The sequence below is a fragment of the Zootoca vivipara genome, chromosome 14 (genome assembly GCF_965207765.1).
Source record: "Zootoca vivipara chromosome 14, rZooViv2.hap1.1, whole genome shotgun sequence".
NCBI lineage: Eukaryota > Metazoa > Chordata > Lepidosauria > Squamata > Lacertidae > Zootoca > Zootoca vivipara.
Window position 1 is genome coordinate 7,782,012 of NC_142597.1, and position 27,175 is coordinate 7,809,186.

General features: G+C 47.5%; 1 protein-coding gene across 4 annotated transcripts in view; it reads left to right on the forward strand.

The window, feature by feature from the left end:
• The window catches only part of LOC118096815 (G protein-coupled receptor kinase 5), a 69,016-nt gene extending 42,927 nt beyond the window's left edge, over positions 1-26,089 (forward strand). For 2 of the 4 annotated variants that reach the window (XM_035139024.3, XM_088658257.1), the window contains exons 3-16: positions 2,592-2,704; positions 9,819-9,896; positions 10,877-10,977; positions 11,339-11,431; positions 11,527-11,590; positions 14,622-14,762; positions 16,440-16,630; positions 18,511-18,548; positions 18,959-19,048; positions 19,412-19,620; positions 21,159-21,296; positions 21,784-21,921; positions 23,326-23,457; positions 24,940-26,089. In XM_035139024.3, coding sequence (XP_034994915.2) covers positions 2,592-2,704; positions 9,819-9,896; positions 10,877-10,977; positions 11,339-11,431; positions 11,527-11,590; positions 14,622-14,762; positions 16,440-16,630; positions 18,511-18,548; positions 18,959-19,048; positions 19,412-19,620; positions 21,159-21,296; positions 21,784-21,921; positions 23,326-23,457; positions 24,940-25,029 — 1,616 coding nt within the window. In that variant the 3' untranslated portion in view covers positions 25,030-26,089. Of the gene's footprint in view, positions 1-2,591; positions 2,714-3,476; positions 3,549-9,818; positions 9,897-10,876; positions 10,978-11,338; positions 11,432-11,526; positions 11,591-14,621; positions 14,763-16,439; positions 16,631-18,510; positions 18,549-18,958; positions 19,049-19,411; positions 19,621-21,158; positions 21,297-21,783; positions 21,922-23,325; positions 23,458-24,939 lie in introns of those variants that run through there. The other 2 variants (XM_035139023.3, XM_088658258.1) reach the window with 2 other exon arrangements.
• Positions 26,090-27,175: the final 1,086 nt, after the last annotated feature.

Consider the following 27,175-nt stretch of genomic DNA (forward strand, 5'->3'; position numbering starts at 1 on the left):
AAAAAAAAATCTGATTTTTTTGATTTAAATCGGATTTTTTTGATTTAAATCGGATTTTGTTTATTTAAATCGATTTTGTTTATTTAAATTGGATTTTTTTAAAATAAAATGCTTTTTGAGGAAAATATATTACCAGCCAAAGGTTATTCCATCATGAAATAAAGATTAGATTTTTAATTATGTAGAATAAGGTTGTATATGTTTAATTTTTGGGGTAAATAAATTCCATTAATCCATTCACAATGTCATGCTCTTCCAGAGGTTTTTGTAAGATTATTGGGCAGTTTCTCTGCCTACAAGATATTATCACAGATGCTTGGTTTACTTTTACAGTTCTCAAAACTGAATTTGACTCAACAGAGATCACATGTCTCTTCTTCACAGCAAAAATGTTATAACATGAACAGAGTTGAGAAAAAGACCTTAATCCTATTGTTCTACAAACCTATGAATACAGAAACAACCCCTTCAGTGCTAAGTTTCAAGAAGTTCAGTGAATAGAATAGAAACAATATTTTTCTGATTGTTTGGAGTGGACAGTATTTAAGTTTTTCATGTGTAGGCTGGGCTGACAGTCTAAGTTTCTTAAAATATATATATTTTGTTTTTGTTTAGCCAAATTAGTTAACAAACATGGATGTTTGTTTAAGCAAATAACATATGCTGTAATGTTATTATTTCAGTTGAATAAATCTATTTAAATTGTTATTATTAAGGTAATGATTATTTTTCTCCTTCCTAAGTACAACAGTAAAGTTGTCCAAATATGAATAACCCATTAAACTGGGGGTAAAAAACTAATATGAAAAGTTGTTATTCTAAAAATCTTCATCTACTTGCATATTAAAGTTATACCAGCAAGAATTAGTCTTTATGTAGAAAACTATGATTTAAATCAAGCCTTACTGACTAGTGATTTAAATCGTGATTTAAATCATGATTTAAATCAGATTGATTTAAATCAAATCCACCCTGATCCTAGGCCCCATCTGCACTTTACATTTAAAGCAGTTTTATACCGCTTCAAACAGAATCCTGGAAATGTAGCTTGTTAAATGTGCTGTGTGTTGTGAGGAGACCCCTACTCCCCTCACGGAGCTACAGTTCCAGATCGATCAGATTTAATGATCAACTCCTCTTCCCAGGGAACTCTGGGAGTTGCAGCTCTGTGAGGGGAATAAGGGGTCACCCAGTCATTTCCAGCACCCTTAAGGAAATACAGGATCCTTCGGGGAAGCCATGACTGTTTAAAGTGTCACTGTAGTGCTTTAAATGTGTAGCACAGATGGGACCTAGGCCGTGTTTGGGATGGGAGGGTCCTCTCTTGCCGTCTTGCCCTTCAGGCAGCAAAACGCCTGAGGCTGGCTCTGTTTGGATCCCTCTGTGTTTTGAAGATGCCTGCTCTTCTTCCAGGCTCTTGAGAAGTGTGAGGGGCTTCTTCTGCGCATGGCTCCCTCCCCATGTGGAAGTTTGTTCTCAAGGTGGGGGGGCGCAGGCTGGGATATGAGAGAGTGCGTGTTCCGCAGAGGTCCTGCAGAAGCGTCCTCCTCCTTGGCAAAGGGGGAGGGCAGGGGGGGTCTGAGAGGATCAGGAACGGAGGTCTCAGCAAGGAGGCGCAGCGAGTCATGCCTGTGGCAGCCAGAGGTCACAGGCCTGGAATGTGCAAGTGCGCAGCTGAGCACAGCATGCAGCTGCCCCGTGCGACACCCAGGAGGAGGCAGCCCTGAGAACTGTCTGCCATGCTGACTTTACGCACGACCTGCGGACATATTTGTGGGATGGGGTGGAGATGGAGGGGCTATCGCTTTCCTAACAGTTCAATTTTTGTTTGTCTTCTCCACACCCCTCGGGACTGGCCATTCCTTAGAACTCCCATTAACAGTCACGAGGCAGCTTTAGAGCAGAGTTTGCAGATTGACTCACGGCCCAAAATGTATAGCATGCTATTCAGTTAAGTTTTACTAAGAGCAGAGGCATTGAAATTAATGACCCTAACTCAGTCGTGTTCATTCATTTCAGTGGGCTTGCCCTAAGGCCTCATTTGCACTATACATTTAAGCAGCTTCATACCACTTATCATAGAATTGTAGAGCTGGAAGGGACCTCGAGGGTCATCTAGGCCAACCCCCTGCAATGCAGAAATCTCAACCCGTGGTTCCCCATCCAATTTGAAATCATAAAGGACCTCACTTAGCTTTGCAAATGTGCTAGCAGTTTTATTGCTGCGCCAACTCTGAACAGGCATGGCTTCCCCCAAAGAATCCTGGGAACTGTAGTTTCATAAAGGTGCAGAGAGTTTTTGGGAGGCACCCGTTCCTCTCCCAGAGCTACAATTCCCAGTGTTCCCTAGGAAAAGAGATTGATTATTAAACCACTCAGAGAACTGGGGCAATAGTTCTGCTCTGTGAGGGCAATAGTTGGTTAAGTTCCGAATTGTAGCTCCTGGCCCAGTACTCTTCCCACTACAACACAGCGGTGCTTGAGGGTGGAGAGAATGCTTCTTTCTTTGTATTCCAGTTAAGCAGTACAGACAGCTGATGTGTCATTTTTCACCTGCCCATGAAAAAAAAAATCCATTTCTTCCTTTGCAGAACGAGACTACAGCAGCTTGTGTGACAAGCAACCGATTGGCCAGCAGCTTTTCCGACAGTTCTGCGAGACGCGGCTGGAGCTCCTCCGGTGTATCCACTTCCTGGATGCTGTGGTAAGGCAAGTGCCATGCCTAGAGTGGGTCTGGCTCAGAGGCATGCTTACTGCTCAGAGCTGCCCACCTTGGGCTCGCTTGAGTGATGTTTCTGGGTAGCTTTCTGTTTAAATATAAGGCTATTGAAATGGGTAGAGCATAGAACTAGGGTAGAGAACGTGCGTTGCATGCAGAAGGTCCCAATCCTCAATATTGCCTGTTAAAAGGGTCTTAAGCACATCCCAGCCCTGCGGGATCAGGCCAAGGACTAACTTACAGCATCCTATTCTCACGGTAGCTGACCATCTGCCTCTGACCGTGAAGGTGGAACACAGCCATTTTGATCGCAGCTCATGGTTTATCTGGAGCAAGACAAACCACAGTCCAGGGTCTGGGTAGAGGCTCAGCCCCAGATGGCGTGGTGGCGACAGGACTGAGGGAGGAATACCGAGACCAAAATCTTTGCTCTAGAAACCCACACATTTCTTAGTTTGCGCTAAGCCCTGGCTTGGTTTAGTATTGGAGAGAACTGATAAGAATCCTCACTTGGCCGAGATGCTCAGTGGGTGTTCTTGGGGAAGCCACTATTTCTTTTAAAAATATTTATATTTTGTTGAAAATTATATCTTAGCCCAGGCTTCCTCAACCCTGGTCCTCCAGATGTTTTTGGCCTACAACTCCCATGATCCCTAGCTGGCAGGACCAGTGGTCAGGGATGATGGGAATTGTAGTCTCAAAACATCTGGAGGCCTGAGGTTGAGGAAGCCTGTACTTAGCCTGATCTCCCTTGCAGGGTTGTTGTGAGGTTAAAATGGATGCCACCTTGAACTACTTGGATGGAGAGTTGGATAAAAAGAGAATTACGGTAAGTAGCTAAATGTGCTTGGACTACATGACAGTAATATCCCTTCCAAGAAGTTCATGCATTGTACATGCATTGTACATGGCTTTCCCCCTCTAACTTCACAACAAGCCCATGTGGAGTCATGCATGGTACTTCATGACGGTGTAGGAATTTGAACCAGAACTCAGCCATGCAATTTTTAATCAGTCTTGATCCCAGAATCTTAACACAGTGGTTGCTGTGGGCCCACTCGTTTGCATGGGTGGAGTCCAGAGAGAAAAATTGATAACACCTGACTGAGGAAAGTGAGTAAAAAAGTGTATAATTTCAGGAGAAAGAAACAGAGAGGATTTGCCTTTCTTAGTTCGGGCCTTGTACATAGAAGGGAGACATCCAGCCAAACATACAGAATAAAAACTCCCTCAGAACTACACAGGCAATTGGAACAGGTGAAGATCTTGCTACTCAGCCTTGTTGCTAAGCAACACCTCCATCCCTCTAGGTTATCTGACTTACTGATAGGAGAATTAACCCTTAGGTTACTCCCCCTCCCCGTCCTCCCCATCCCAAAAGCCCCCCGCCCGCCACCAAGAGACCCCAGGATGCAGGCAACAGACAGGAGAGGCAGAACCACCCAGCCATCCCCCCCCCCGCAAATCTATTTCTAGTATTTCCAATTTTCACTATACATCTCATTTCTAATACAATTATCACTTCTTTTCATCCCTTGCCTAAATTTTCTTCCAAAAATATTCATACATTTCAAAATTCCCATATTCTCATTCCTCAATTTAATTTTAAAACTTTTTATCCTCCATTATTCCTCCTGGGGGACCCAGGTGGCGCTGTGGTTAAACCACTGAGCCTAGGGCTTGCTGATCAGAAAGTCGGCGGTTCGAATCCCTGTGACGGGGTGAGCTCCCGTTGCTTGGTCCCAGCTCCTGCCAACCTAGCAGTTCGAAAGCATGTCAAAATGCAAGTAGATAAATAGGAACCGCTACAGCGGGAAGGTAAACGGCGTTTCCATGTGCTGCTCTGGTTTGCCAGAAGCAGCTTTGTCATGCTGGTCACATGACCTGGAAGCTGTACGCTGGCTCCCTCAGCCAATAATGCGAGATGAGCGCGCAACCCCAGAGTCGGTCACGACTGGACCTAATGGTCAGGGGTCCCTTTACCTTTATTCCTCCTCCTCCCCTGATCACGACAATTCCCTTCCAGTTCAGCAAGCTCCGATATCAACGGACCAGTTTCAAACCCATTTTTACCCATCCTTAATAAATCAGACCATCCTTTCCTTCATCCCACTCCCTTTCTATGGTGCTTTATAACCCAACAATCCTTTCTTGCCTCCTGGTTTTCCCCACTTCTTTGAACATTCAATTCCTTGTGGGTTTTCTGAACTCCAAAAAATTTCTGTTCTCCTTAAGGGGAAAACAATCTCAAAAGCAGTTTACAATGTACATTAAAACATCAAATAAAACAATCCAGAGTGAATCATTACTGAAAAAGTCCAATATAAAATATACATTCAAAGCAGCATAATTAACAGGAAAGTAAAATATTACCTTAAAGATTTCAAAAGAAAACATTACAAAGGAGTTCAACTACAGAATGCCCATTTAACGCAACAAAGTTAACAAACAAACAAAAATCTTAAATATTTCAAAAGAAAGCATTACTAAATGAAGTCAAATATAAAATGCACATTTAAAACAGCATAATTAACAAGAGAATAAAATATTTTCATAATCCTGTGTGGTAGGTTGAACCATAGCTGCCAAGTCTCTCGTTTTTCGCGGGAAACCCCCGTATTTTAAACCATTTCCCGCTGGCAGCCCGGATTGGAAAAAATCCTGTAAATCCCCCGGATTTCCTATCTGCCAGGGAGGCTCCATTTTGGGTCCTGGCGCCGCCCAATTTCCTGTGCCCATACATGGGTAGCGTGGCACCGGAAGTCACTTCTATGCATGTCCGGACATGCGTAGAAGCGACTTCCGGTGCCGCTCTGCCCATGCCTGGGCACAGGAAATCGGGCAGAGCGGCACCGGAAGTTGCTTCTATGCATGTCCGGACATGCATAGAAGTGACTTCCGGTGCTACGCTACCCATGTATGGACACAGGAAATTGGGCGGCGGCGGCGGCACTGGAAGTTACGCATGTCCAGACATGCGTAGAAGCGACTTCCAGTGCCGCGCCGCTGCTGATCCCGCATTTTTCAGCAGGAGACTTGGCAGCTATAGGTTGAACCAGGATAATGTTTTTTTCAAGACTGCTGAGTGAGTTTCATAGTGAACAGGGATTAGAAATTGAGGTTCCTTCATGCAAATAACATTCTAGTCAGCATTGGCCCAAGACATTTTGCTGCCTGAGGCAAAACAGAAAATGCAGACCGAATTAAGGTGGGTATTACCCACGCTGACCAGGTTATGTTGGCATCTGGGGCAGAAAAATCTCCAAACTGTATTTCGCTTGGAGTAAAAACACAGTATTAATAAACTGAGTAACGTACAATTTGCTGCTCTTTCATGGCCTCCAAATCAAGGTGCCTGAAGCAGCTGCCTCGCTCTGCCTAACAGTAGAGCCAGCCCTGAATCTAACCACTTTGCTATAGACTCATGGGGTTTCTGGACCCCTGCCTGGGATATGTGCATCATTCCTCCATTTCTAGAATCCATGGGCAGTTTTGAAAAAGAGCCTGTAGAAAGCCACAACTCTTTCAGATCTTGATTTTTTTCACAGACCCCTTTCCCCTGTTATTTTCGCCAAATTCACTTCCCCGTTGCTGCTGCCTTCCTGATTTGCTCATGAGGGGAAGGCGAAAAAATGAATTCCTGAAGAGCGACCTTTTCCGCTGGGAGAGGAGAGTGTGTTTCTCGCCCATTCTAAAGTCAATGGTGCAAAAATTCCATTCAGATGACGTATAATTTAAAAGTCAGCCCTTCATCCGAAATAATATCCTAGTGTTTTCATGAGCTTCGCCCCACCACCCCCTTCTTTCTTTTCAAAGGCTTGCTGGTTCTGGAAGCATTTTTTGCATCCAGTGGAACAAACTATTGCTCCAGGTCATGTCAACTCATTTTAAGCTTAAAGGAAATTTATTTTTCTTTCTTTCTTTCCCTTTCTTTCTTTTTTCTTGCTAGCTCACACAAAAAGTTTTGATCTGAAATCCATTTGCTCCCACTCTGAGCTTATACGATGCCAAGAGGCACTTTTCGGTGCTGTTTAAGAGGGAACATAAGGCTCATAAAATGATCTGTGTTTCCCATTACCAAACTGTGTTTATGCAATTGAACATCTCTCTCCCCAACTCCTCCTCTGTCTGCATTGAAGGCAGCTTGTCGAACCCACTTAAGTTTGTATCCCTGTGTGTAACAGGGAGAAGTCACTGGCCCTGCTAGCAAATTTTAAACCCGCGTACACAAAAGTTAGGGCCTTTTTCTTATTTGCATAAGCTTGCTGCTTGTGAATGACAGGAATGCCGATCTGGTCAGATGGCTGCTAAATGGGAAACACATGTTCGGAAAGCGATCCTCCGCAAGGCTGTGACGGTTGCAGCTAGCAAAAGGCTTAGCGATGAAAACTCGCAGTGTGGTTCAAAGCCCTGCTGAGCCAGGAACCTTTTTTACAAGGGAAGTTATGAGAGTTTTTTTCGGATGCTTTGGCTTTGTGAACGATTGGAAAGAACCACCTTACCTTCCTCAAAGTTTGGGGATCCTTTCCACGACCTACATTCAAAGAATGTACACACACACACCCTTGTACACAGATGGTTGAGTGGTACACTTGTAGGTTATTCACAGGTAACTGTGAACAAGTTTACAGTCTGCATTTGCAAGAGTTGAGCTGTACAAATCGCTAAGGGTACACACCTCCAAACAAACACTTGTATGTGTGTAGAGACATCTGGTCCTTGTGCTCAGCGTAATACATGAATAAGCCTTCTGAGCTCTCAGAAAACCCAAGCATTGCAAAAAAAGAATTCACTTAAATAATGCAGATAGAGACCAGTGAGAAAGGAAATCCTTGACACCATTTCACTGAGGAAACTGAACAAAAGCAGTGTAGAATCTAAAGAGCAATAAATGGAGAGGTTTGCCATTCTCACTTCAGACCTTGTACATGGCAGGGTGATAGTCAACCAAACACACACATAGGGAAAAACTGCTTGAGCTACCTAGCCAATCAGGATGTGCGCTACCCCAGGAAACTTCATGCTATTCTGCCTGGTTCCTAAGCAAACTCCTCCACACACACCCCCACCCCGAAGTTGACTCTGTTGCTAACAGAGTTAACCCTTTAGCATACGGAATGATCTCTGCTGTTGCACTTCCAACAGTTGAGCCCAGCCTTCAAGAAGGGGAGCAGTTAAACAGGTACATTATGAAGAACAAATTCATCACACAACAGCAAGGAGTATAAATAGAGAAGCACCAGGCATTGAATAGGCGCAAGTGGATAATAATAACAACAACTGTACTCTCCCGTCTGTTTTTTCTAGCTGTGGGTGGCCCTTCACCGCCGTGGCTACAGGGGGAGCTCCCTACAGGCCCCCCTGCAGCCCAGGGTCAGCCCAGAGAGCTTTCTTCTACCCCCACAGGAGATGTGGCCTTTTCATTAAGGAGAACGTAGATGCCACTTGAGCCTTGAGAAAGGCAACGACTCCTCAGCCATCCCGGCTATGTGGGACACCCCTTTGCCCCTGCTGCTTCCTACTTGGCGCGTCCTGCTTTTAAGAAAGGGGAAGGTTGCATTGTTGTTTTAGAAAAGAACAAACCACACTCTATCCACCTGCTCCTCTCTTCTCCTCTGATTGGCTACCTTCTTCAACTCTGGCTATTCACCCCAGTTCCATATTTGACTTGACTGCACTCTTGCGCTGAGGTCCGTTCTCTCCAGGACATGGCAAGCCAATTAACCCTTCGCCTGCTCCTCATCCCTGCCAGTTCTGTGTGTGGCAGAGGGAGGGCGGCTGGGGGGGGGGGAAGAGAGAGAGAGGGCGTTTTCTTGTTTCTCTCCCTCTCTCGTCTCCTAGCACCGAGCTGTGTTCCAAAACAATTGAGAGGGGACCTGCAGGTCAGATTTTTATAGCAGCAGTGTGCTCCTCTCTGTAGTAGGAGGCAAACAGCTTTCATCCTGTGGAAAAGGGCCAGGAAGGAGGGAGGTGGACCCCAGGGCAGGGAAAAGGACATGTTGTGTGTGTGTGTGTGTGTGTGTGTGTGTGTGTGTGTGTGTGTGTGTGTGTGTGTATTCGTAAAGGGGACTTCTTGCATGCAAGGTTTCCAGTTCCCATACTCAAAAAACTGTGAGGCACCAAAGGTCTGTTGCAGCATAAAGTAGCTATGAGCAGGTGAGTTGTTCAGTACCAGGCTGGTGTATACGGCATGCATTCATAAGTGCCGTCCTGGTGCCCTCCAACTGCTTTGGACGGCAACTGTGCTAGCTTGGGAGTGATGGGAGGCCTAGTCCAAAACATGCAAAGGACACCAGGTCTGCAAAAGCTGGAGTATGTGTAGAACAGCACTTGAAATGATAAGAGGAAGAGCAGCAGCATTTGCAGTGGAGCTGGCCTCTTTGAGCAAATAGGGCAGTGCCCCAGCAGCCTGTCTCAGCCAGCCCCCCACCTGCCTGCTTCCTTACTTAACAACCAGCCCCATGGGGGCCACTGCCCATCATGCCACCCCTCCTTCCTTTCGGTCTTGCCTTTGTAGATTTCAACAGGGAGGACAAATTTAGGAGTTGGTTCTGCTTGTCATTGGGGTCTGGCGCCACCTACTGTCTGCCTCCTTGTCTTCCATCCTACCAGTCCCAATGGGCACCAGCCACCACTGACAAACAAAAGGGAAATGGGAGCAGGAATGGTATACCGGAGGAAGCATCCTTTTAATTGGATAGACTGCTTGTTCATCTTGGTCAGTATTGCCTATTCTGACTGGTAGCATCTCGCCAGGGCATCAGGAAGAGAGGTCTCCCATCACTTGCTGTCTCATCCTTAAAAGACACATGCCTCTGGAGATGTTGGTGGATGAACTTGGGACCTTCTGAATGCAAAGCATGTGCTCTGCTACTGAGCTACGGATTCTCCTGGTGCCAGTCCCAAAACGCTGAAAGAGAGCCAGCAGCAGGCAAGGGGGGATTCAGGGCAGAGGAACGCAAATACCTGTACATGGTGAAAGAGGGCGGAAGGAGAAAAGGAATGTGTGGGTGTTCTCCAGAATCAACGTTGCAGCTCGTGTGTGCATGTCTGTCTCAGGTCTGATCAAACTGCTGCCCTTTCTCCTCTCCTCTCCCAGGTAGAGTATGAGGTTTCCCCAGACGAGAAGCGGAAGGAAATGGGAGACGAGATAATCCGCAACTTTTTCAACAGCAAGGTAGGTATATTATTTCTGTGGGGCAAGGGCAAGTTCTGTGTCGAGAACTGCTGACCGCTCCCCCGTGTGGTGATTCACTTCACTGCGGCTTCCCAGGAAACGGACTGGCTTCTGAGCTGACTCCACCGAGGCTGGCCATTGACTCCTCGTGGGCAGGAAAAAGTATAAAAGGGCATCCTAGGTAAATGGTGCTTTGCTTAGCTAACAAGGCCAACCTGAGCTCTAGTGTACACCAGTTTGCCCTCCCATCTTGGATCAGGATTTGCTTTATGGACCTGACTCACTGCAGCCCATTTTCCATGCCCCAGTCCTGATATAATCAAGCTGATGTTGGAATTGGGCCTGCCCTTTGGAACTCCCTCCCACTGCATACTGGGCAGCTGCATCCTCTGTTGTCTTTTTGGCTCCTTCCAAATACATTCCTCTTTCAACAAGCTTTCTAAAATCTTTATTCTAGTTGATATCTGTTTTGAATTTGAATGGAGTTTATGTGTGTGCTGCTGTTGTTTTAAAATGTTTTAATATTTTTAATTGTTTTACAGAATTGTTTGTTTGTGTGTGTGTGTGTGTGTGTGTGTGTGTGTGTTGCTATATTGTAAATTGCTTTGGGATGTGATTCATAAATGAAATAGATCACCATCAGCGTTGCATCTGTACCGAAGGTTACCAACCTTTTTTCGCCAGTGGGCATGAAGCTTAGCACTCCTTTCTGTGTTGTTTCTAGGGGGGGGGGGGAATCCATTTGCGTTCTACTTAATATGGAAAATTACCTGAAAAAGAGATGCTCTGCCATTGAGCGGTAGTTCAGCAGCACCTGGAGAACATCAGCTGGGGAGGAGTGGAAGCTGGGCCAAATGGGGGTGGGGATTGGACAATGTTCCAGATCTGAGCCTGTGGTGGAGGTGGAGGCAGGAATGAAGTCCAGCACTCAAGACATTTCAAGTGTATGTCACTCATGGCTGGTGTTGTTGTTTATTTAGTCTCCAGGCTACATAGAAGAGATCAGCCAGTCTCTCATGGGCCATTGCACGGAGAATCTGCAGAGAAGCGCCTGCAAAGACCTCTTCAGCAGCTGCGTGCAGTGAGTGCCAGGCCCTGGGGAGATGGGTGGGTAGTGGCGGGTGGATTTCGTTCCTTGACACTACAGTACTCCAGCCACGTTCATATCAAACCATGGTTTATTGTGATGCCCAGATGCACTCACTGGGGCTTGCTGCTTAATAAATGCAGCCTCAACTTTCTTAGCAGGCCGAGACAGGCAGGGACCAAACTAAATTTCTTTGTCGATTAATTCCAAGTTGGGCAGGAGCTCTGTTGATCTTGATGGCAAGCACCAAGCACATGTACACGTGGGTACAGTCTGGGAGTTGCGACTCAGTTTCGTCAGCCTGTCTCCAAGCCTTTCAGAGTCGGCCCAATCTTAATTTGTGTCTTTTTCACAGGCACCTACACGAGTACCTCAGTGGAGCTCCTTTCACGAACTACCAGGACAGCATGTATTTTGACAGATTCCTCCAGTGGAAGTACCTGGAGAGGTAAGGTGGTGTTCTTCATCACCCAAAATCCCTCTTGTTCCTTTGCCAAACGGATGCTCACCTGAATGGAGTTTGCGTGTACTTTGTTGTTTCAGGCAATCAGTGACCAAAGACACCTTCAGGCAATACCGGATCCTTGGCAAGGGAGGCTTCGGAGAGGTAGGGAGATGCAAGGCAGCCACAGGGGCTGCTTCTGGTGTGGGGCTCCAAAGGCACAGGATACAGGATTATCATATATCTGACCATGCTTAAAACACTGGTGTTGTTATTACTTACTTTTAGTTATATATTTATTGATATCCTGCCTTTCCCCCTATAAAGACAGGAAAACCATTTATTAAAACACAAATGAACATTGATAGAATTAAAACTATATACATATGTAAAATCTATTAAAACCATGCCAAGAATTACCATAAAAACAGCACAGCACCAGCCCTTTCATTAAAAGCAGCTAACTTTGGGAAGAAGAAAGCCTTCACCTGCCGGCAGAAGGACAACAAGGAGGGAGCCAATTGAGCTTCTCTAGGGAGGGATTTCCAAAGTCTGTGAGTGGCCACTAAGAAGATCCCTGTCAAAAGGCGAATTGCCACGGTGGTTTATAGCAATGACTATAGCAAGGAGCCATAACTCGGTGGCATGTTCTCCATGCAGAAGGTTCCAGGTTCGATACCTGATGTCTTTCATTTAAAGGATCAGGTAGCAGGTGATGGGGAAGACCTCTTCCTAAGACAAGGGTGGAGAACCTCAGGTCTAGGACCAAGTGGCCCCACCCCCAATTCCTCTCTCCTTGGACCCCGGAACTCTCCCTCGGCCACACACCTTACTGACTCAGCTCTGGACCCCCCTTGAGCATTTTTTGCCTGGCTGGAGTGTGTCCCTAAACTCGGATGGAGGACAGAGAGCGATGCATGAGCAAGTGTAGAAACTTGACTGCTGTACAAAGGTAAAATTTAGGGTTGCCATATTTCATACCTTGAAAATTCGGACAGACAGAAAAATTGTTGAGCTTTTTTTGGCAAAGTTTTTGAGCTATTTTTTAAATGAAAAATGGCACTGCCAGCATGGGCTGCCGTAATTTTCCCGATTGCGGTCTGGGAAAATCCAGACATATGATAACCCTATAAAATTGTCACCCAATCCTCCATCCACTTTTGCCTCTGGCCCCACCCACCTCTGGAGTGTTGTGCCTGGAAGTTTGCCCCAAAGGGAATGCAGTCATCAGAGTGAAAAGGTTTTCGTAGGGAGGGTGCAAATCAGCCTTAAAGAGGGTAAGCAGCACTTCCTCAGGCAGATGAGCCATGCACCATTTACCTCCATCTTGCCTGGATCAAGCTTCAGATTGCTGGCCTCTTATCCAGCACATGACAGATCCCAGCCATTGATTCAGCACTTCTACCACTTTACCTGACTCAGATGTAAGGGGGGGGGGGAGAGAGAGAGAGAGCATATTGATGGCTCCTCATCCCAAGTCCCCAGATAATCTCACTCAGGGCTTTCGTGTTAGAAAAGCACAGGAGAAGACTGAATCCTCACAGTACAGTGGTACCTCGGGTTAAGAACTTAATTCATTCTAGAGGTCCGTTCCTAACCTGAAACTGTTCTTAACCTGAGGTACCACTTTGGCTAATGGGGCCTCCCACTGCCGCCACGCCACCACTGCGTGATTTCTGTTCTCATCCTGAAACAAAGTTCTTAACCCAAGGTACTATTTCTGGGTCAGACACGACTGAACAACTAACAACAACTATTTCTGGGTTAGCGGAGTCTGTAACCTGAAGTGTCTGTAACCTGAAGCATCTGTAACCCGAGGTACCACTGGACTCAGCAACCGTCTCTTAGCTCCACCTTCTGGAGTCAGCTGTCTTGGCAGAAGTGAAGCACAGTGCTCTCATTCCCCAACTTCAAGAGCATGTCCAGAAGGTCAATAATATCAAAGGCCCCCGAGAGGGGAATTACCAGGCTCCCAGGCCCCTCATCCTTCTCCTGGCACAGAACATCCATCAGACCAAGGCAGTTTCAATATCCAGCTGAGGCTTGAAATGCATCTAGATCAGCGGTTTCCAAACTCCACCCACACCCACATGGGCCACTTGAAAACTGCTGAGGGTCTTGGTGGGTCACTTAAGGATTTTTCTACTTGATTGGACAGTTGCAGTGTCGGTGCTAGCTAGATGCTGCATGGTATTTAAATGTATTTTGGTTGCTTCTTTTATCCCTTACATATTGTATTTTTTATATTACGTTCAAATGCAGTACAATATAGGAAATAAAAGAAGCAATCAAAATACAATTAAAAATCAAGATGAATAATTCCTTTTAACAGTGAAGTCAGGTGGTTAGCAACTGTGGTGGGAAGAATGGCTTATTGTGCTTGGAGGGAATGACTGGCTGAGAGCCCGAAACAGGAGCACTCCTTTTAAGAGGAAAGATACACCGCAACATTTTGTTGCAAGTAGTACTAATAAATGACATTGTGCCCCAAATCACTCCGAGTGAAACAAAAGGACCACATCACATGCTGTATGCCAGCACGTAGAACTGCGGACCAACAGCTCTTTAATTTTAAAAGCTTTAGCTTTAGGGGGGCTCCCTTCAATTCTTCCCCTGCCCGCCATTTTCTTGTTCCAAATTGCTCTCTCTTGCAGGTTTAAACTGCAGATTTGCAGAAACATTGGAGGGGTGATTCGGAGGAAGGAAAGAATGATGTGCCCCTTTCCACCTCTCCTTTTTACTTCCGAAGTGAGATTTTCATCAAGCTACACTTACACGGCAGTTGCATGTATAATGTGCAGTTTTGCCTGATAGTACTTTGATGGGGTGGGTGGGCAGGGTTTCTTGTGCACCTGAATGTGAAATTTAAGAGGGGGGGACTTCTGAGAGCCTCCCCTGCACTTTGCACCCACATTTGAAGGGGATTGTTTGCCGAGTCCTAATGCAGGACTTGGTGGTTTGCACATGTGCCTTAAAGGGATCTGCAAGGAGGGAAGGATTCTTATCCTTACTGAGTCTCCCTGGACCACCTGACATCTGGAAGAACGCATACTCTGGAGGTTCAAGAGTAAACATGGTTCCCCTCCCCCCGGCTGCCTGTTTTTCTTCAATGAGTGCCAGTGCCTTGTCTGAGCACGTATGGATCTCTACCCAAATCCATCTGCCCCGCCATGCCCACTTTTTACCTTGTCCTCAGGTTTGCGCGTGTCAGGTGCGGGCGACAGGGAAGATGTATGCCTGTAAGAAACTGGAGAAGAAGCGCATCAAGAAGCGGAAAGGAGAGGCCATGGCTCTGAACGAGAAGCAGATCCTGGAGAAGGTCAACAGCCGGTTCGTGGTGAGTGTGTGCCTGGCACGCTGCTGATATCCCACATGCGTCCAAGACTGCCTTCTTCCGACTCCTGCCCTACAGTTTTCATAAGCTTCCCTGATGTCCTTTGCTAATGCTCACTGGGGATGCCTCATATAAGAGGAATCTCCCAAGTTCAAAGACAGCATGTCTGCAAAAGGTGATAGAGCTCATGTTTTGCATACAAAAGATATGAGGTTCAATCCACGGTAACACGAGCTAGTGCCGGGCAAAAGACTCCAATCTGAAATCCTGGAGAGCCAGTTCCTTGTCAACGCAGACCATGTAGGGGTTGCAAGCTGCTTGCAGTACTTCGCCAACTTACATGCAGCTTCGTGGCATAATCCTCCGCTGAATGCTGCTGGAAAACAGCTGATCCACACTCCTCAGCTGGTTCCAGGGGTGGGTGTGCAGTGTTAGGGGAGGGGTATTACCTCTGGGGGGGGGGACATTGTGCTCCTTCTGGGGTAATTGGTTCACCTTTGGTCCCCATTCTGCACTCAGCTATGACCTGTGGCTCCTAGAAGCTGTCAGCATGCAACAGCAGCCACTGGCCCCACCACGGAACAGCTTCAACTGCCCAGCTACATCAGGGTGAGGGTAGCCAATGGGTCACAAACCTTTGATGAGTTAGGAACCTTCCCCTGCATGCAAAGACAGGCTCCCATGGACCAAGTGGACAAGGTCAAGAGTTGTTCCAGTGGTCAAGAAGACATGCTCTTCTTTGTCCACTCGGTCCATGGGTTTGTGACCCATTGGCTACCCTCACCCTGATGTAGCCTTTTACACCTCCTTCTGTTAACTCCAGCCAAATGTATTGCTCTGCTTTCCTTTGGACCACTTCAGCAAGACCGAGAGGGGGGTCTTGTCCTCGGGGCAGCCTAGGACTTCCATATACACTGCCCAGGCTTGTGCCCAAAGTTGGTCACTTCGGTGCTGTTAATGCAGCCATTTGACTTCATCCCAAAATCCTGGAGGCACACTCCATTGTCTCTAAAGACAGGTGGCTGCCAACAACTGTTTCCAGCACCAGCCTGCTGGGAACCAGAGGGGTGGATGTCATGGGACTCCTGACATCCCACTCTGTGGCTCCCCACTGGAAGGAGCGGAGAATCGCATTAATCTGTGCACCTCTTTAACTCTTTCCCACATCAGTCAGCTAGCCAGCAGCAGCAGGAGGAGGCACATCGCTGTGATCCCATTAAGCACCTCCTCTCCTCTGACTGGGCCAGCAGGTGGCAGCAAGGCACAGTGTGATTTCAGTGCAGCAGGAGGGGGGTGGGTTTAAACCTCTCCATGCCAGCATGATGAGATGGGGGAAAGGGCGAGTGGGACAAGATTGTGTATGTGGGGAGGGAATGTCCAGGCCCTTCCCACTGCTAGATCTGGCCTCTGACCCACTGCCTGGCTGATGCTTTGCCCCCCCCAGGGGCAAAAATGGTGTCAACAATATTGAGCTAGCTGGACCAGTGCTCCCACATTGCTCAAGACAGTTTCTACTCCTAAGCCTCTGAATGCCACTTGTTGGGAGGCATACAGCGAAGGTGGGCTGTTGCCTCCGTGCCTTGTTTCCTGGTGGGATCTGGTCGGCTGCTGCATGAAACAAGATGGTGGGATGTTTTTGGCCTGATGTGGCAGGGCCCTTCTTCTGTTGCATGCCCACAGGTGAGCTTAGCCTACGCGTACGAGACCAAGGATGCCCTCTGCCTGGTCCTCACCATCATGAACGGAGGCGACTTGAAGTTTCACATCTACAACATGGGCAACCCCGGCTTTGACGATGAGCGGGTCACTTTCTACGCTGCAGAGATTTGCTGCGGCCTCGAGCACTTGCACCGGGAGGGCATCGTGTACAGGTGAGAGAGGAGCAGTCATGCTCCTCAGGCTCCAGGAAGGTGAGGCGCATAGGGAGAGCCTGGGAGCAGGGCGAAGCATTGCTGACACAGGGCAAGATGGAGAAACCCTCCGTGTCCTTTGCACGTGTGGCTGGAAGGTGAAAAGTGTCAGCCCAGCCAGGGGTGGCAGGCCTGGCATATTGGTCTGTGTCTCTCTGGTTGCATTTTGAACCTGATTAATAATAATAATAATAATAATAATAATAATTTATTATTTATACCCCGCCCATCTGGCTGGGTTTCCCCAGCCACTCTGGGCGGCTTCCAACCGAATATTAAAACAGTACAGCATTAAACATTAAAAACTTCCCTAAACAGGGCTGCCTTCAGTTGTCTTCTAAAAGTAAAATAGTTACTTATTGGCTTGACATCTGCTGGGAGGGCGTTCCATAGGACGGGTGCCACTACCGAGAAGGACCTCTGTCTGGTTCCCTGTAACCTCACTTCTCGCAATGAGGGAACCGCCAGAAGGCCCTCGGTGCTGGATCTCAGTGTCTAGGCTGAATGATGGAGGTGGAGATGCTTCTTCAGGTATACAGGACCGAGGCCGTTTAGGGCTTTAAAGGTCAGTACCAACACTTTGAATTGTGCTCGGAAACGTACTGGGAGCCAGTGTAGATCTCTCAGGACCGGTGTTATGTGGTCCCGGCGGCCACTCCCAGTCACTAGTCTAGCTGCCGCATTCTGGATTAATTGCAGTTTCCGGGTCACCTTCAAAGGTAGCCCCACGTAGAGCGCATTGCAGTAGTCTATGTCCTTTTAAACAGTCTATGTCCTTTTAAATATGTTTGTGGGAGGGGGGCATGCTATTGATTTGGTTTGTTCTTGCTTTTATTATGCTGATATCCACCCTGAGATCTTCAGATGAAGGGCGATGTACTAATACTAAATACTAATACTTATATTACTAATAATTTTCTCCTCCACCTCCAGTTTTTCATTCCTCCTCCCACAGTCAGTCGGTGTTCTGTGCCCACTGAGCATGATCAGTCCTCACTGGGCTGTTTTAGGGATCCCTCTCCCAGCCACATATTTATTTATTTATTGTACTTCTGCAAACTTTGGGTTTTCCTGTTTTGCTGAAACCTCCCTGTTGTGCTTGGGTGGCGCCCATTTAGTTCCATTAGTAACAGCATTCACAAACTGAATAGTGGAAATAGAAAGACCCATAAGCAAAACTTTGATCCCGTCTGCAGCTGTAAGATACTGAATCAAGCTTCCTCTGTCCAAAGCAGTGTTTAAATTTTGCCTTAGTTCCTGGAGACTTTGAGCTTCTTTCTATACCACAAGGGCTGAACATTTTTGCTGCTCCCCTCCCTGTTCAGGACGCTAATATCTTCTGGAGAGCTTATAATAAACTGCTCTTGAGCTGATGTAATTGTGTGACTCTGCCTCATCCACCTGGGACCTGCATTCTCAAATGAAAGACAGTGAGAAGATTGCCAGGCGAATCTTCAGAGTGAGGACATTCCGCAGACTTGGTGCTATTGCTGAAAAGTCTCTGTCTTTCCTGCTCACTCATTTGACCATGCATGGTGGTAGCACAAAGAGTAGGACCTCAGAAGCAGGTGGAATATGGGCATAGCTGTCAAGTTTTCCCTTTTCTCACGAGGAAGCCTATTCAGCATAAGGGAATTTCCCTTAAAAAAAGGGAGAACTTGACAGCTATGATTATGGGAGCAGCTGCTTATATAGATATGCTGGTTTAGGACCCCCTTGTACATTCCTCCCCCCCCCCCACAAATATCCTATGTGCTTGAAAGGGTTGAAGAACCTTGAACCTAGAAGTTCACCTATCCACCTGCCTCTCATTCTGAGTTGTGTCTGTATCTTTGCTGCAGAGACTTGAAGCCAGAGAACATTCTCCTGGATGATGATGGTGAGTCTTCTTCTTCTTCTTCTTCTTCTTCTTCTTCTTCTTCTTCTTCTTCTTCTTCTTCTTCTTCTTCGATCCCTTGTAGCCAAGTAAGATTGTTTTCCATGAACACGGTTTTAACAACAGTGAGTACATAAGTGACTGTGGAGGCCAATTCTGGATCCACACGTCTTTCCACAGTGGAAAGGTTTCCAGATAGATCATGGTGAAGGTTTGCCAGCATGCCTTCCTCTTAGCATGTTTCTCCCTTTTGTCCTGAGTTTGAGCATCTTCAAAGCACATGACACCTTTGGTAAAGGCTGTTCTCCAATTGGAGCTCTCGCAGGCCAGTGTTCCCCAGTTGTCTGTGTTTACACTGCATTTTTAAAGATTTGCCTTGAGAGAGTCTCCTCTTTCCCTCTTATTCCCTATAGGTCATATCCGGATCTCAGATCTGGGGCTGGCCATCAAGATTCCAGAGGGAGACACCATCCGTGGCCGTGTAGGAACTGTTGGCTACATGGGTATGTAGTCAAGGAAAATCTCAGATCTCCAGATCTCCTTGCCCTGTGGAGAAGCTGGCCCAGTCCTCTTGGGGTAGCTTTACAAACCCCTTCTTGCTGAAAGCAGAAGGCAATCTTACCATTCAAAGAGCCAGGGTGGGTTGGTGGGTGGGTTGCAGTTTAAGGCAATGAGATTGAGGAGACCTAAATTTAAGGCCTGCATCAATCCAGGGCTCGGGCAACACTTTTTGAGGGGGAGAATTGTCTCAGTCAAAGGCTTTCCCCATCACTGGCTTGCTGGAGAAGCCAGGGGTAGAATTTGGGACATGTGGTCTTCTGCTGAGCTATTATTTCTCCCCATCTCTGACCGTTCTCCCCCTCCAGCTCCAGAAGTGATCAACAACGAGCGCTACTCCTTCAGTCCAGACTGGTGGGGGCTCGGCTGCCTCGTCTACGAGATGATCGAGGGCCAGTCGCCATTCCGCGCCCGTAAGGAGCGGGTGAAGAGGGAGGAAGTGGAGAAGCGGGTTCAGGAGGACCAGGAGCAGTACTCGGACAAGTTCTCTGAAGACGCCAAGGCCATCTGCAAGGCGGTGAGCTGGGGAAAGTGAGAGGCTGTGCCAAAGCTCTGTAGAATCAGGGTAGATGTCATTGGGGGGGGGTGCAAGGGATTGTGGGAGGCAGGGATGCAACTTGCCCTACTCTTATAGAACTGTTTGTCCACTGATGCCTGCCAGAACCCAACCCTGCAGGAGTTTTCAGGGCACAGAGTGTGAAGCATTTGTTTCTATAGGGACTTTAAAGGAAAGGAGAGGGAACTGTAGCAAAACATTTCTGTATGGAATGCTTCTCTCCAGGTCTTCAGCAACTCCAGCACATTCCTCTTTTTCTGCCCCCACCCAACAGCCTGTTAGTCCTCCTCACTAGGTTATTTTGGGGGGAGTTGACCACTTCCCCTTATGTGTTTCTTTGCTTCCTAAATACTCTTTTTTTTGGCAGGGGTCTGTCTGCAAACCTATGAGCTCCCCCAACACTGCTGGTCCCTCTCTCTGGTCCATGGAGATTGCCATTTTGGCTACATGTGGATAGGCACTTGCTACCTAAAAACATCAGAAACCTGATCCGGGAATGCAGTTGGGGCAGCCTCTGGCCTGACGCCTCAAGCAAGGCAGAACCCTGTTAGGAGTGTGTGCACAAATACTAGGATTGTTGTTGTTGTTGTTTGATGTCCTCTCCCTCCACCCTGTCTTACCCAGCAGTGGTGTTTACTGGGACGCAACATTCCGATCTGGATGTTTGAGGCCAGACTCTGCCAATAACTCCCTGGCTGGGGGCAGGATGGGGAGGCATCGGGAGAATTAAAAAAAAACCTAAACCAAACATAGGCAAGCATTCTGTTTGAAACAGAAAGTGTTTTTTACAAGCTACCTAAAATGGGAAAAGGCATCATTTGTGTATTTAATAAACTTAAGTATTGCCCTTCAAGCAGAAATGATCGGAGTTGTTTACAATGACAGATACACAATCATTTTAAAGGGATAATAGATTAGATGGAGTGGGGAGCAGGATGCTGGAACAGACAGTCTGATCCAGCAAGTCTCATCTTACCTTGCCTTCGTTCTGTTCCTCACTGCTCCCGGTCCTTCACATATTGTTCAGCTCCCATCAGCCCAAGCCTGTGTGACCAATGGTCATTGACGATGGGAGTTGTTGTCTAGCGACATCTGGAGGGCAACAGCTTCTACCTGGCCATTTTCACAGCCCATGGAAAGTTTCTCCTCTGTGATCTTGTGAGTAGAGCATTGGTCAAGAGGTGGTGAGTGCTCCTTTGCAAAGCAAGCAAGCACCTACCCAGCCTTAGGAACATAGACTACTGGTCCATTTGCTCAGGATTGTCTGCACTGACTGGTAGCAGCTCCCCAGGGGTTTAGACTCCTGCCTAAAGATGACCTGGAAATGTCTGGAATTGAACCCAGGACCTTCTGCATGCAAACACAATGCCCTGCCACTGAGCCGTGGCCTCCCCACAGCCCTTGTTTGTGATTTAGCAGCCTAACTTTCACAGCACACCACATCCCTCCCTGCTCTTGTGCTTTCACTTACTGACCGTGGCACCTTTCTGCCTCCCCAGCTGCTGACCAAGGACCCCAAGCAGCGGCTTGGAGGGAAGGGAGATGAGGCCGTCCAGGTGAAGCAGCACCCTTTCTTCAAGACGATCAATTTCAAGCGCCTGGAAGCTGGGATCATGAAGCCCTCCTTTGTGCCAGATGTAAGTGCAGGCCAGAGTAGGTCATGGGTGGTTCACGCATGAGTCCTTCCCATACAACTGCTCTGCAAAGAATGAGCTTGTGAAGAAGAAGAGGGAGCAGATGCTCAGATGCTGCTCCCACCCCTGACCTTGACACATTCACCGCAGAAGGCCTAAATGGCCTTTGATGAGGTTATCTTAAGGGCCACCTGTCCAGATCTTAATATTATCATCAAGGGCCTTGCTTTCTCTCTTGGTCGCTGAGGACAGCCCTACCATTTAATCTAGCAGAAGTTGCTTATAGATCTCGGACTTCCATTTCTAAGATGTCTCTGTTTCCCCAAGAGTTGGTTCTCTGGCCTAGCCTTACCAGGCTTCTGTGACATCACAGCAGGCTTATGGGATATGACACCTTAAGCCATTTAATGTCACACAAGCCATTGACATCTTGATACTTAAGATCTTGAGACTGGAAACTTAGCTGAGTCTCTGCCTATCTATCCAACAGCCCCGAGCCGTATACTGCAAAGACGTGCTGGACATTGAACAATTTTCCACTGTGAAGGGTGTCAACTTAGACCAAACCGACAATGACTTCTATGCCAAATTTGCCACTGGCAGCGTCTCCATTCCATGGCAGAATGAGGTGAGGAATTGGGCTGGGAAGGCACCGATGATGGAGACGAGAGAGGAGACTGGCTGTTGGTGTTAAATAAAAACACCCAGTCACCTTGTCTTTAAAGATAGGCACCTGCCTATCTTCCCAAAGCCACTGGCTATCTGCCCAAATGCATGTTCATGGGGGTTATATTTGGCAAACATTTACTTTACAAATCACTCTCTGAGCATGTCGCGGTCACTCTGACCTGCACATCACCCCCGAACGTTTGACGGTCTATTGGTGATGTGCCAACGACAAAATAAATACCTCCTCAAAACACCACAGACCAGGATAAGGTAAAATAAAACGAAGTTGCTTTATTGTGTTTTCATAAGCTTAATGGTTGCAGTACAAATCTTAGGTTGTTCCAAATTTCAGATGGTTCCTATACCGGCCTATTACCTCTAATTATAAATTACCGGCCTATTACCGCTAAAGTCAACTAAATAAATATTTGTAAATAATCCCTCAACTCTGTATCCTGTCTGACTAAAATCACCACCTATTCTCCACCTCAATATATTAAACCAGCTCTCTCTCTGCAAATAACCCACCAACTCCTGACTCAACACCAACTCCCTTCAACTCTTCTTATCTCCCTTTATCTCCTTTTTTCTCTCTCCTCCTGTCTGCCTGCTTCCCCTTATACAGTGGTGCCTCGCTAGACGAATTTAATTCGTTCCACAGGTCTTTTCTTATAACGAAAAATTCGTCTAGCAAATCCCATAGGAATGCATTGAATTTTTTTTTGCCCATAGGAACGCATTAATTGAATTTCAATGCATTCCTATGGGAAACCGCGATTCGCTAGACGAATTTTTCGTAAAGCGCATTCGTCTAGCGAGGCAACCTCCGCTAGAAAAAACCTTTCGTTAAGCGGAAATTTCGTTAAGCAGGGCATTCGTTAAGCGAGGCACCACTGTATATCCCTGCTTCTGCCTGGAGAGCTCCCATTGGCCGTTTACCTCCCTGGCAACTTAACTCTTTCTAAGCCCCTAGAGGTGAAACGCCACAGAGCTTGATTCCTATGCTGCAGAAGGCAGCTGTTGGTTCTGGGCTTCATGACGATGAAGGGAGTTCAGGATAAGGCAGTGACATATATTGGACAATGGTGGTTTAGGGTGGGTTAAGCTACCATCCCTGCTTTGAGGTTCACAATTTAACCAGGAACCTTCTGCAAGGGAGATGCTCTACCACCGAGCTGCCAGGGCTGTTTCCCACTGTTGCCGGCAGGGGTGTCCAACTCTGTCTGGGGAAAGCTAACCCAAGGGAGCCTTGGCATGTAAGCCTGAGGAGTGGTGTCGCCCAGCCCCAGTCTCCACTTCCAGATGTTGCTGCTTTAGCTGACCACCTCCACCACCAATGGCATCCTCTTCCTCTTCTCTCTAGATGATCGAGACAGAATGCTTTAAAGATCTAAACACCTTTGGACCAAACGGCACCCGCTCCCCCGACCTGGACTGGAAGCAACTCCCCGACCCGCCCAAGCGTAGCCTCTTGCAGAGGCTCTTCCGACGTAACGTAAGGCCCACCACCCTTTTGCTCCCTCTGGTCCCATGCTCTTTTACTGCTACCTCTCTCCACTAGGGATGGGGCAGGGGGAGAGAAATTCAGTTTGCGTTTTCAGCAGGACTCTACCTGATTAGCACTTCCTGAAACAGCATGCAAACCGAAGCACAGCGTTCCTTTGAAATTCATATTTGTGATGCACCTCCCTGACCACAGAATGCACACATTAGGGGAAAGCAGGAATAACAGCGCATATGTTAGTGAAGATAACAAACAGGAATACAGTATATTGGGGGGAAATGATTGCACAGGTGTATGAATTAGGCAAAAAAATAATGATACTCATTTTAGAGAAAATGCACACTAAAACACAGAGACAACTAGCTGTCAGACATAGGCTGGATCTACATTGATCTTCCAAACATTAGAAATATAACTTTCTATAACATTTAATGGCAGTTTCCCTTTGCCGGTGGCTCTGCAGCGCCCTTTGGTGTCACATTTTAATAACAGATTTTTAACGTTCTAAACGACGAGTGCAGATCCGCCCCTAGTCTAGCTCAGGGTTTCCCAAACTTGGGTCTCCAGCTGTTGTTGGACTATACCTCCCACCATCCCTAGTTAGTAGGACCAGTGGTCAGGGGAAATTTGGGAAACCCTGGTCTAGCCTATGTAATTCTTATGCCTAGCCTATGTCTAGTCTAACCTACATGTATATTCATTTAATTTTTTAATGGAGAAACATTATCTCAAGAATGTCTTCTCCTTAATTTGGAGAGGCACAGAGGTTTACTTGCCTCAATGAAAACTTGCCCTAAGAGTTGACGAATGTGGCTTTTCTGGTAGAGAGGCTCCAACCAACTGGCGGTGCACATGCTCGGCCTGCAGAGGTTCCGGCTTCCATCCTCGGCTCCCCCAGTTAAGGGGGAACCTTTCAGCTGAGGCTGAGGGGTTGAACCCTGGAACCTTCTGCTTGCAAAGCACGCCATTTACCACTGACCTGCGATTCGTCCCCTGTCTTAGCCCACAGGTCAAATTCACAGCCTGAGAACCTAAGAAGAGTCCTGCTGCTGAATCAGGCCAATGGCTCATGCGGTCCAGCATCCTGTTCTCTTAAGGGGCCAAGGAGATGCTGGCGGGAAGCCTGCAGAACTGGGCCCGAGTGCAGAAGCCAGCACTTTCCCCGCTTGTGATTCCTAGCAAGTAGAATTCATTATATAGGATGAAAACCGAGTGGGTTTGGCAGTGGCAGGATGGGTCCCCGTCCCTCAGAGACCCCTCCAGTATTCCTGTGCATTCTGAGAGACCCTTTGCCAGTGTTGGCACGGGTGCACCTGAATGGCTCTCCCCAGTACTTTTTTTTATTCTTCTCCCATTAGAGTCACAAAATGTTTAGGGGTATGCATATGCCTGCGTCCCGTCCCTCCCCCCCCCCGAAAAAAAGCACAGGCTCTCCCTAAAGTGTGCCTCTCCTCTCTGCTTCCTTACCCACAGCCAAGTGACTTCACCATCAGCGCCAACGCAAACTCCAACCTGTCAGCGGCTCCCTCGCCGGCCCGGCCCACAGCACAGGCTCCCTCCTGACCCAGAGGGCCCCTGGAGCCACCACTTGTCCTGTGCCTTCTCAGGGTTGCCTTCGGCACAGCGCTGGCACCGGGGCGTCCCCGCGTAGCGCTGGACTTTACTACTGGCTAGGAGGTGGGGCAACACAGCCTTCCAGCCGGCAGGATGGGCAGAGCAGCAGCAACAAGCCTTCGACGCCTCCTGGTGCTGACACGGACTGACACGCCCCCGGCAATCCCCGAGGATGACTCGGTTACCTCGAAACCGGGCTGTTCCCCACCAGGGTCTTCCCCCTTTGCCCTCTGCCCTCCGATTGTTCAGAGAACCCATCCCCACCCCATGCTCCATTCTCTCCATCTCGGCTCCTACCACAACTCATTAGAGACTACAGGTGTGCCTGGGAGGGGTTTTCTGTTCCTTGGAGATTGTGAAGCCCAAAAATGGGAATAGAGAGAGACAGAGACAGAAAGAGTGAGAGAGAAGAGGAATGTCATCTGGTCAAAGTGGAAGACTTCTTGCTGTTCCACTGGCCTTTGTTTGTGGAGCTGGAAAATCGGAATGCCAAATGGAGACACACACAAAGATGTGTGTATCAAACGACGGGTTTGTTTTCATTTATGGAGCATTTTTTCGGGAATCCCACCCTCTCGAGACAACTCTAGAGCCTGGGACTGTGTGCCAAAGGACAGCGGGGGACAAAGAGGCATGAAGAGCACTCTCGGGTCCCGTTTGGAGGCATCAAGGGGAGTACAAAGGTTCAGCATTAAAACTGGTGGAGGGAGCACCATGCCAAGAGTAGCTGTGGACGGCACATCAGGCCGGATAACGTAACAGGCCGTCAACATTTCCAGACCTCACTTTTCACCCCAACCCGAAAGGACTCCTTTTTCATTTTTCCTTACAGAATCTCCTCCACTGACTTCCTTCTCCTCTCTTTTCTTCTTGTCTCTCTCACTTTCCCCCATTTCTCCTTCTCTGTCTCTCGTCAAAAGGAGGTTGTGATACTGCTTGTTAACACACTTGGATTCGGGTCTCAGCCCAACATCTGAATGCCAATGAATTAACTGATTGCAGGTTCTTTGCTGAGTGTGATTGTGTTCGTGTGTGTTTTACAGCCCAGTCCTGTCTGGGTTTCCCCAGAAGAAAAGCCTACTCTAAACATGTAGCAGGATGAGGTGAGGAGGAAATGGCAGGTGGTTGATAATATTCTTGAATGCTGTGCTACATTTAATTAAACACAACCCCCCTGCAAATAGAAAATTAGCACAGCAGGAAGAGGATTGGATTAGAACCTTTGTCTCAGGTGTGCTTCTTTTCTACTTGCGTGAGGGGTTTTTCACCACAGGGGAACATAAGCCATTGTCATCTGAAGTGGCACAGTCTACTTGACCACATCAGGATTCCACCAGCTTGTTCTGTTATAGGTTTAAAATGGGCCTGGGAACTGATTTGCGTTGTGCAACTGACCTGATCACAGTTTCTCTTCTCTCCCACCCCTGCATGTAGTAAGCTAGCACATCAGTGAGCGAGCAAGTGTTCTGAAGAGGGCAAACAACTGCAGGTGCCCCACCCACTCTGCCGCCTGGCCTGCTCTCCAAGTGAACAAGCAGTGAGCCAAGCAAGGAATCAGAACTTCCACACACAGTTTGCTTGCTTTCCTTCTGTAGGGGGTGCAAGTTGGGCCCAGAGAGAGAGGGGGGGACCACAAAAGTTCAGTCCAGGGGCCAACAGAGTGCATGGATTCTGTCAGAGGTAAAAGCTGGGATCCCCCTACCCCCCCCCCACAAAAAAGCTAGAGCACTGTTTCCATATAACATTAACCAGTGCTTTTTTTTCTTTAAAAAATGTTTAGGGGTACTCTACTCATATTGAAATACCGTGCCTCAATGAGGCCAAACTTAGATTCACAAAATGTTTAGGCGTATGCGTTCCCCTGTGTCCCCCCAGAAAAAAACCCACTGACTTTAATTCAGATCCATTGCAATTAGTAGACCAAAGTTAAGCATATCCGTTATTTTTAATGGGTCTCCTCTTAGTGGCATTCTAACACTGAATGCCACTGCAGAGCCTTTGCTTTCCAAAACAGCTGAGGGAAGGTAGATCTGTTTAGACCCAGATGAACCCAGAATTTCTCCTCTTTATCTTATCATTTTGCTGTTTTGTGACC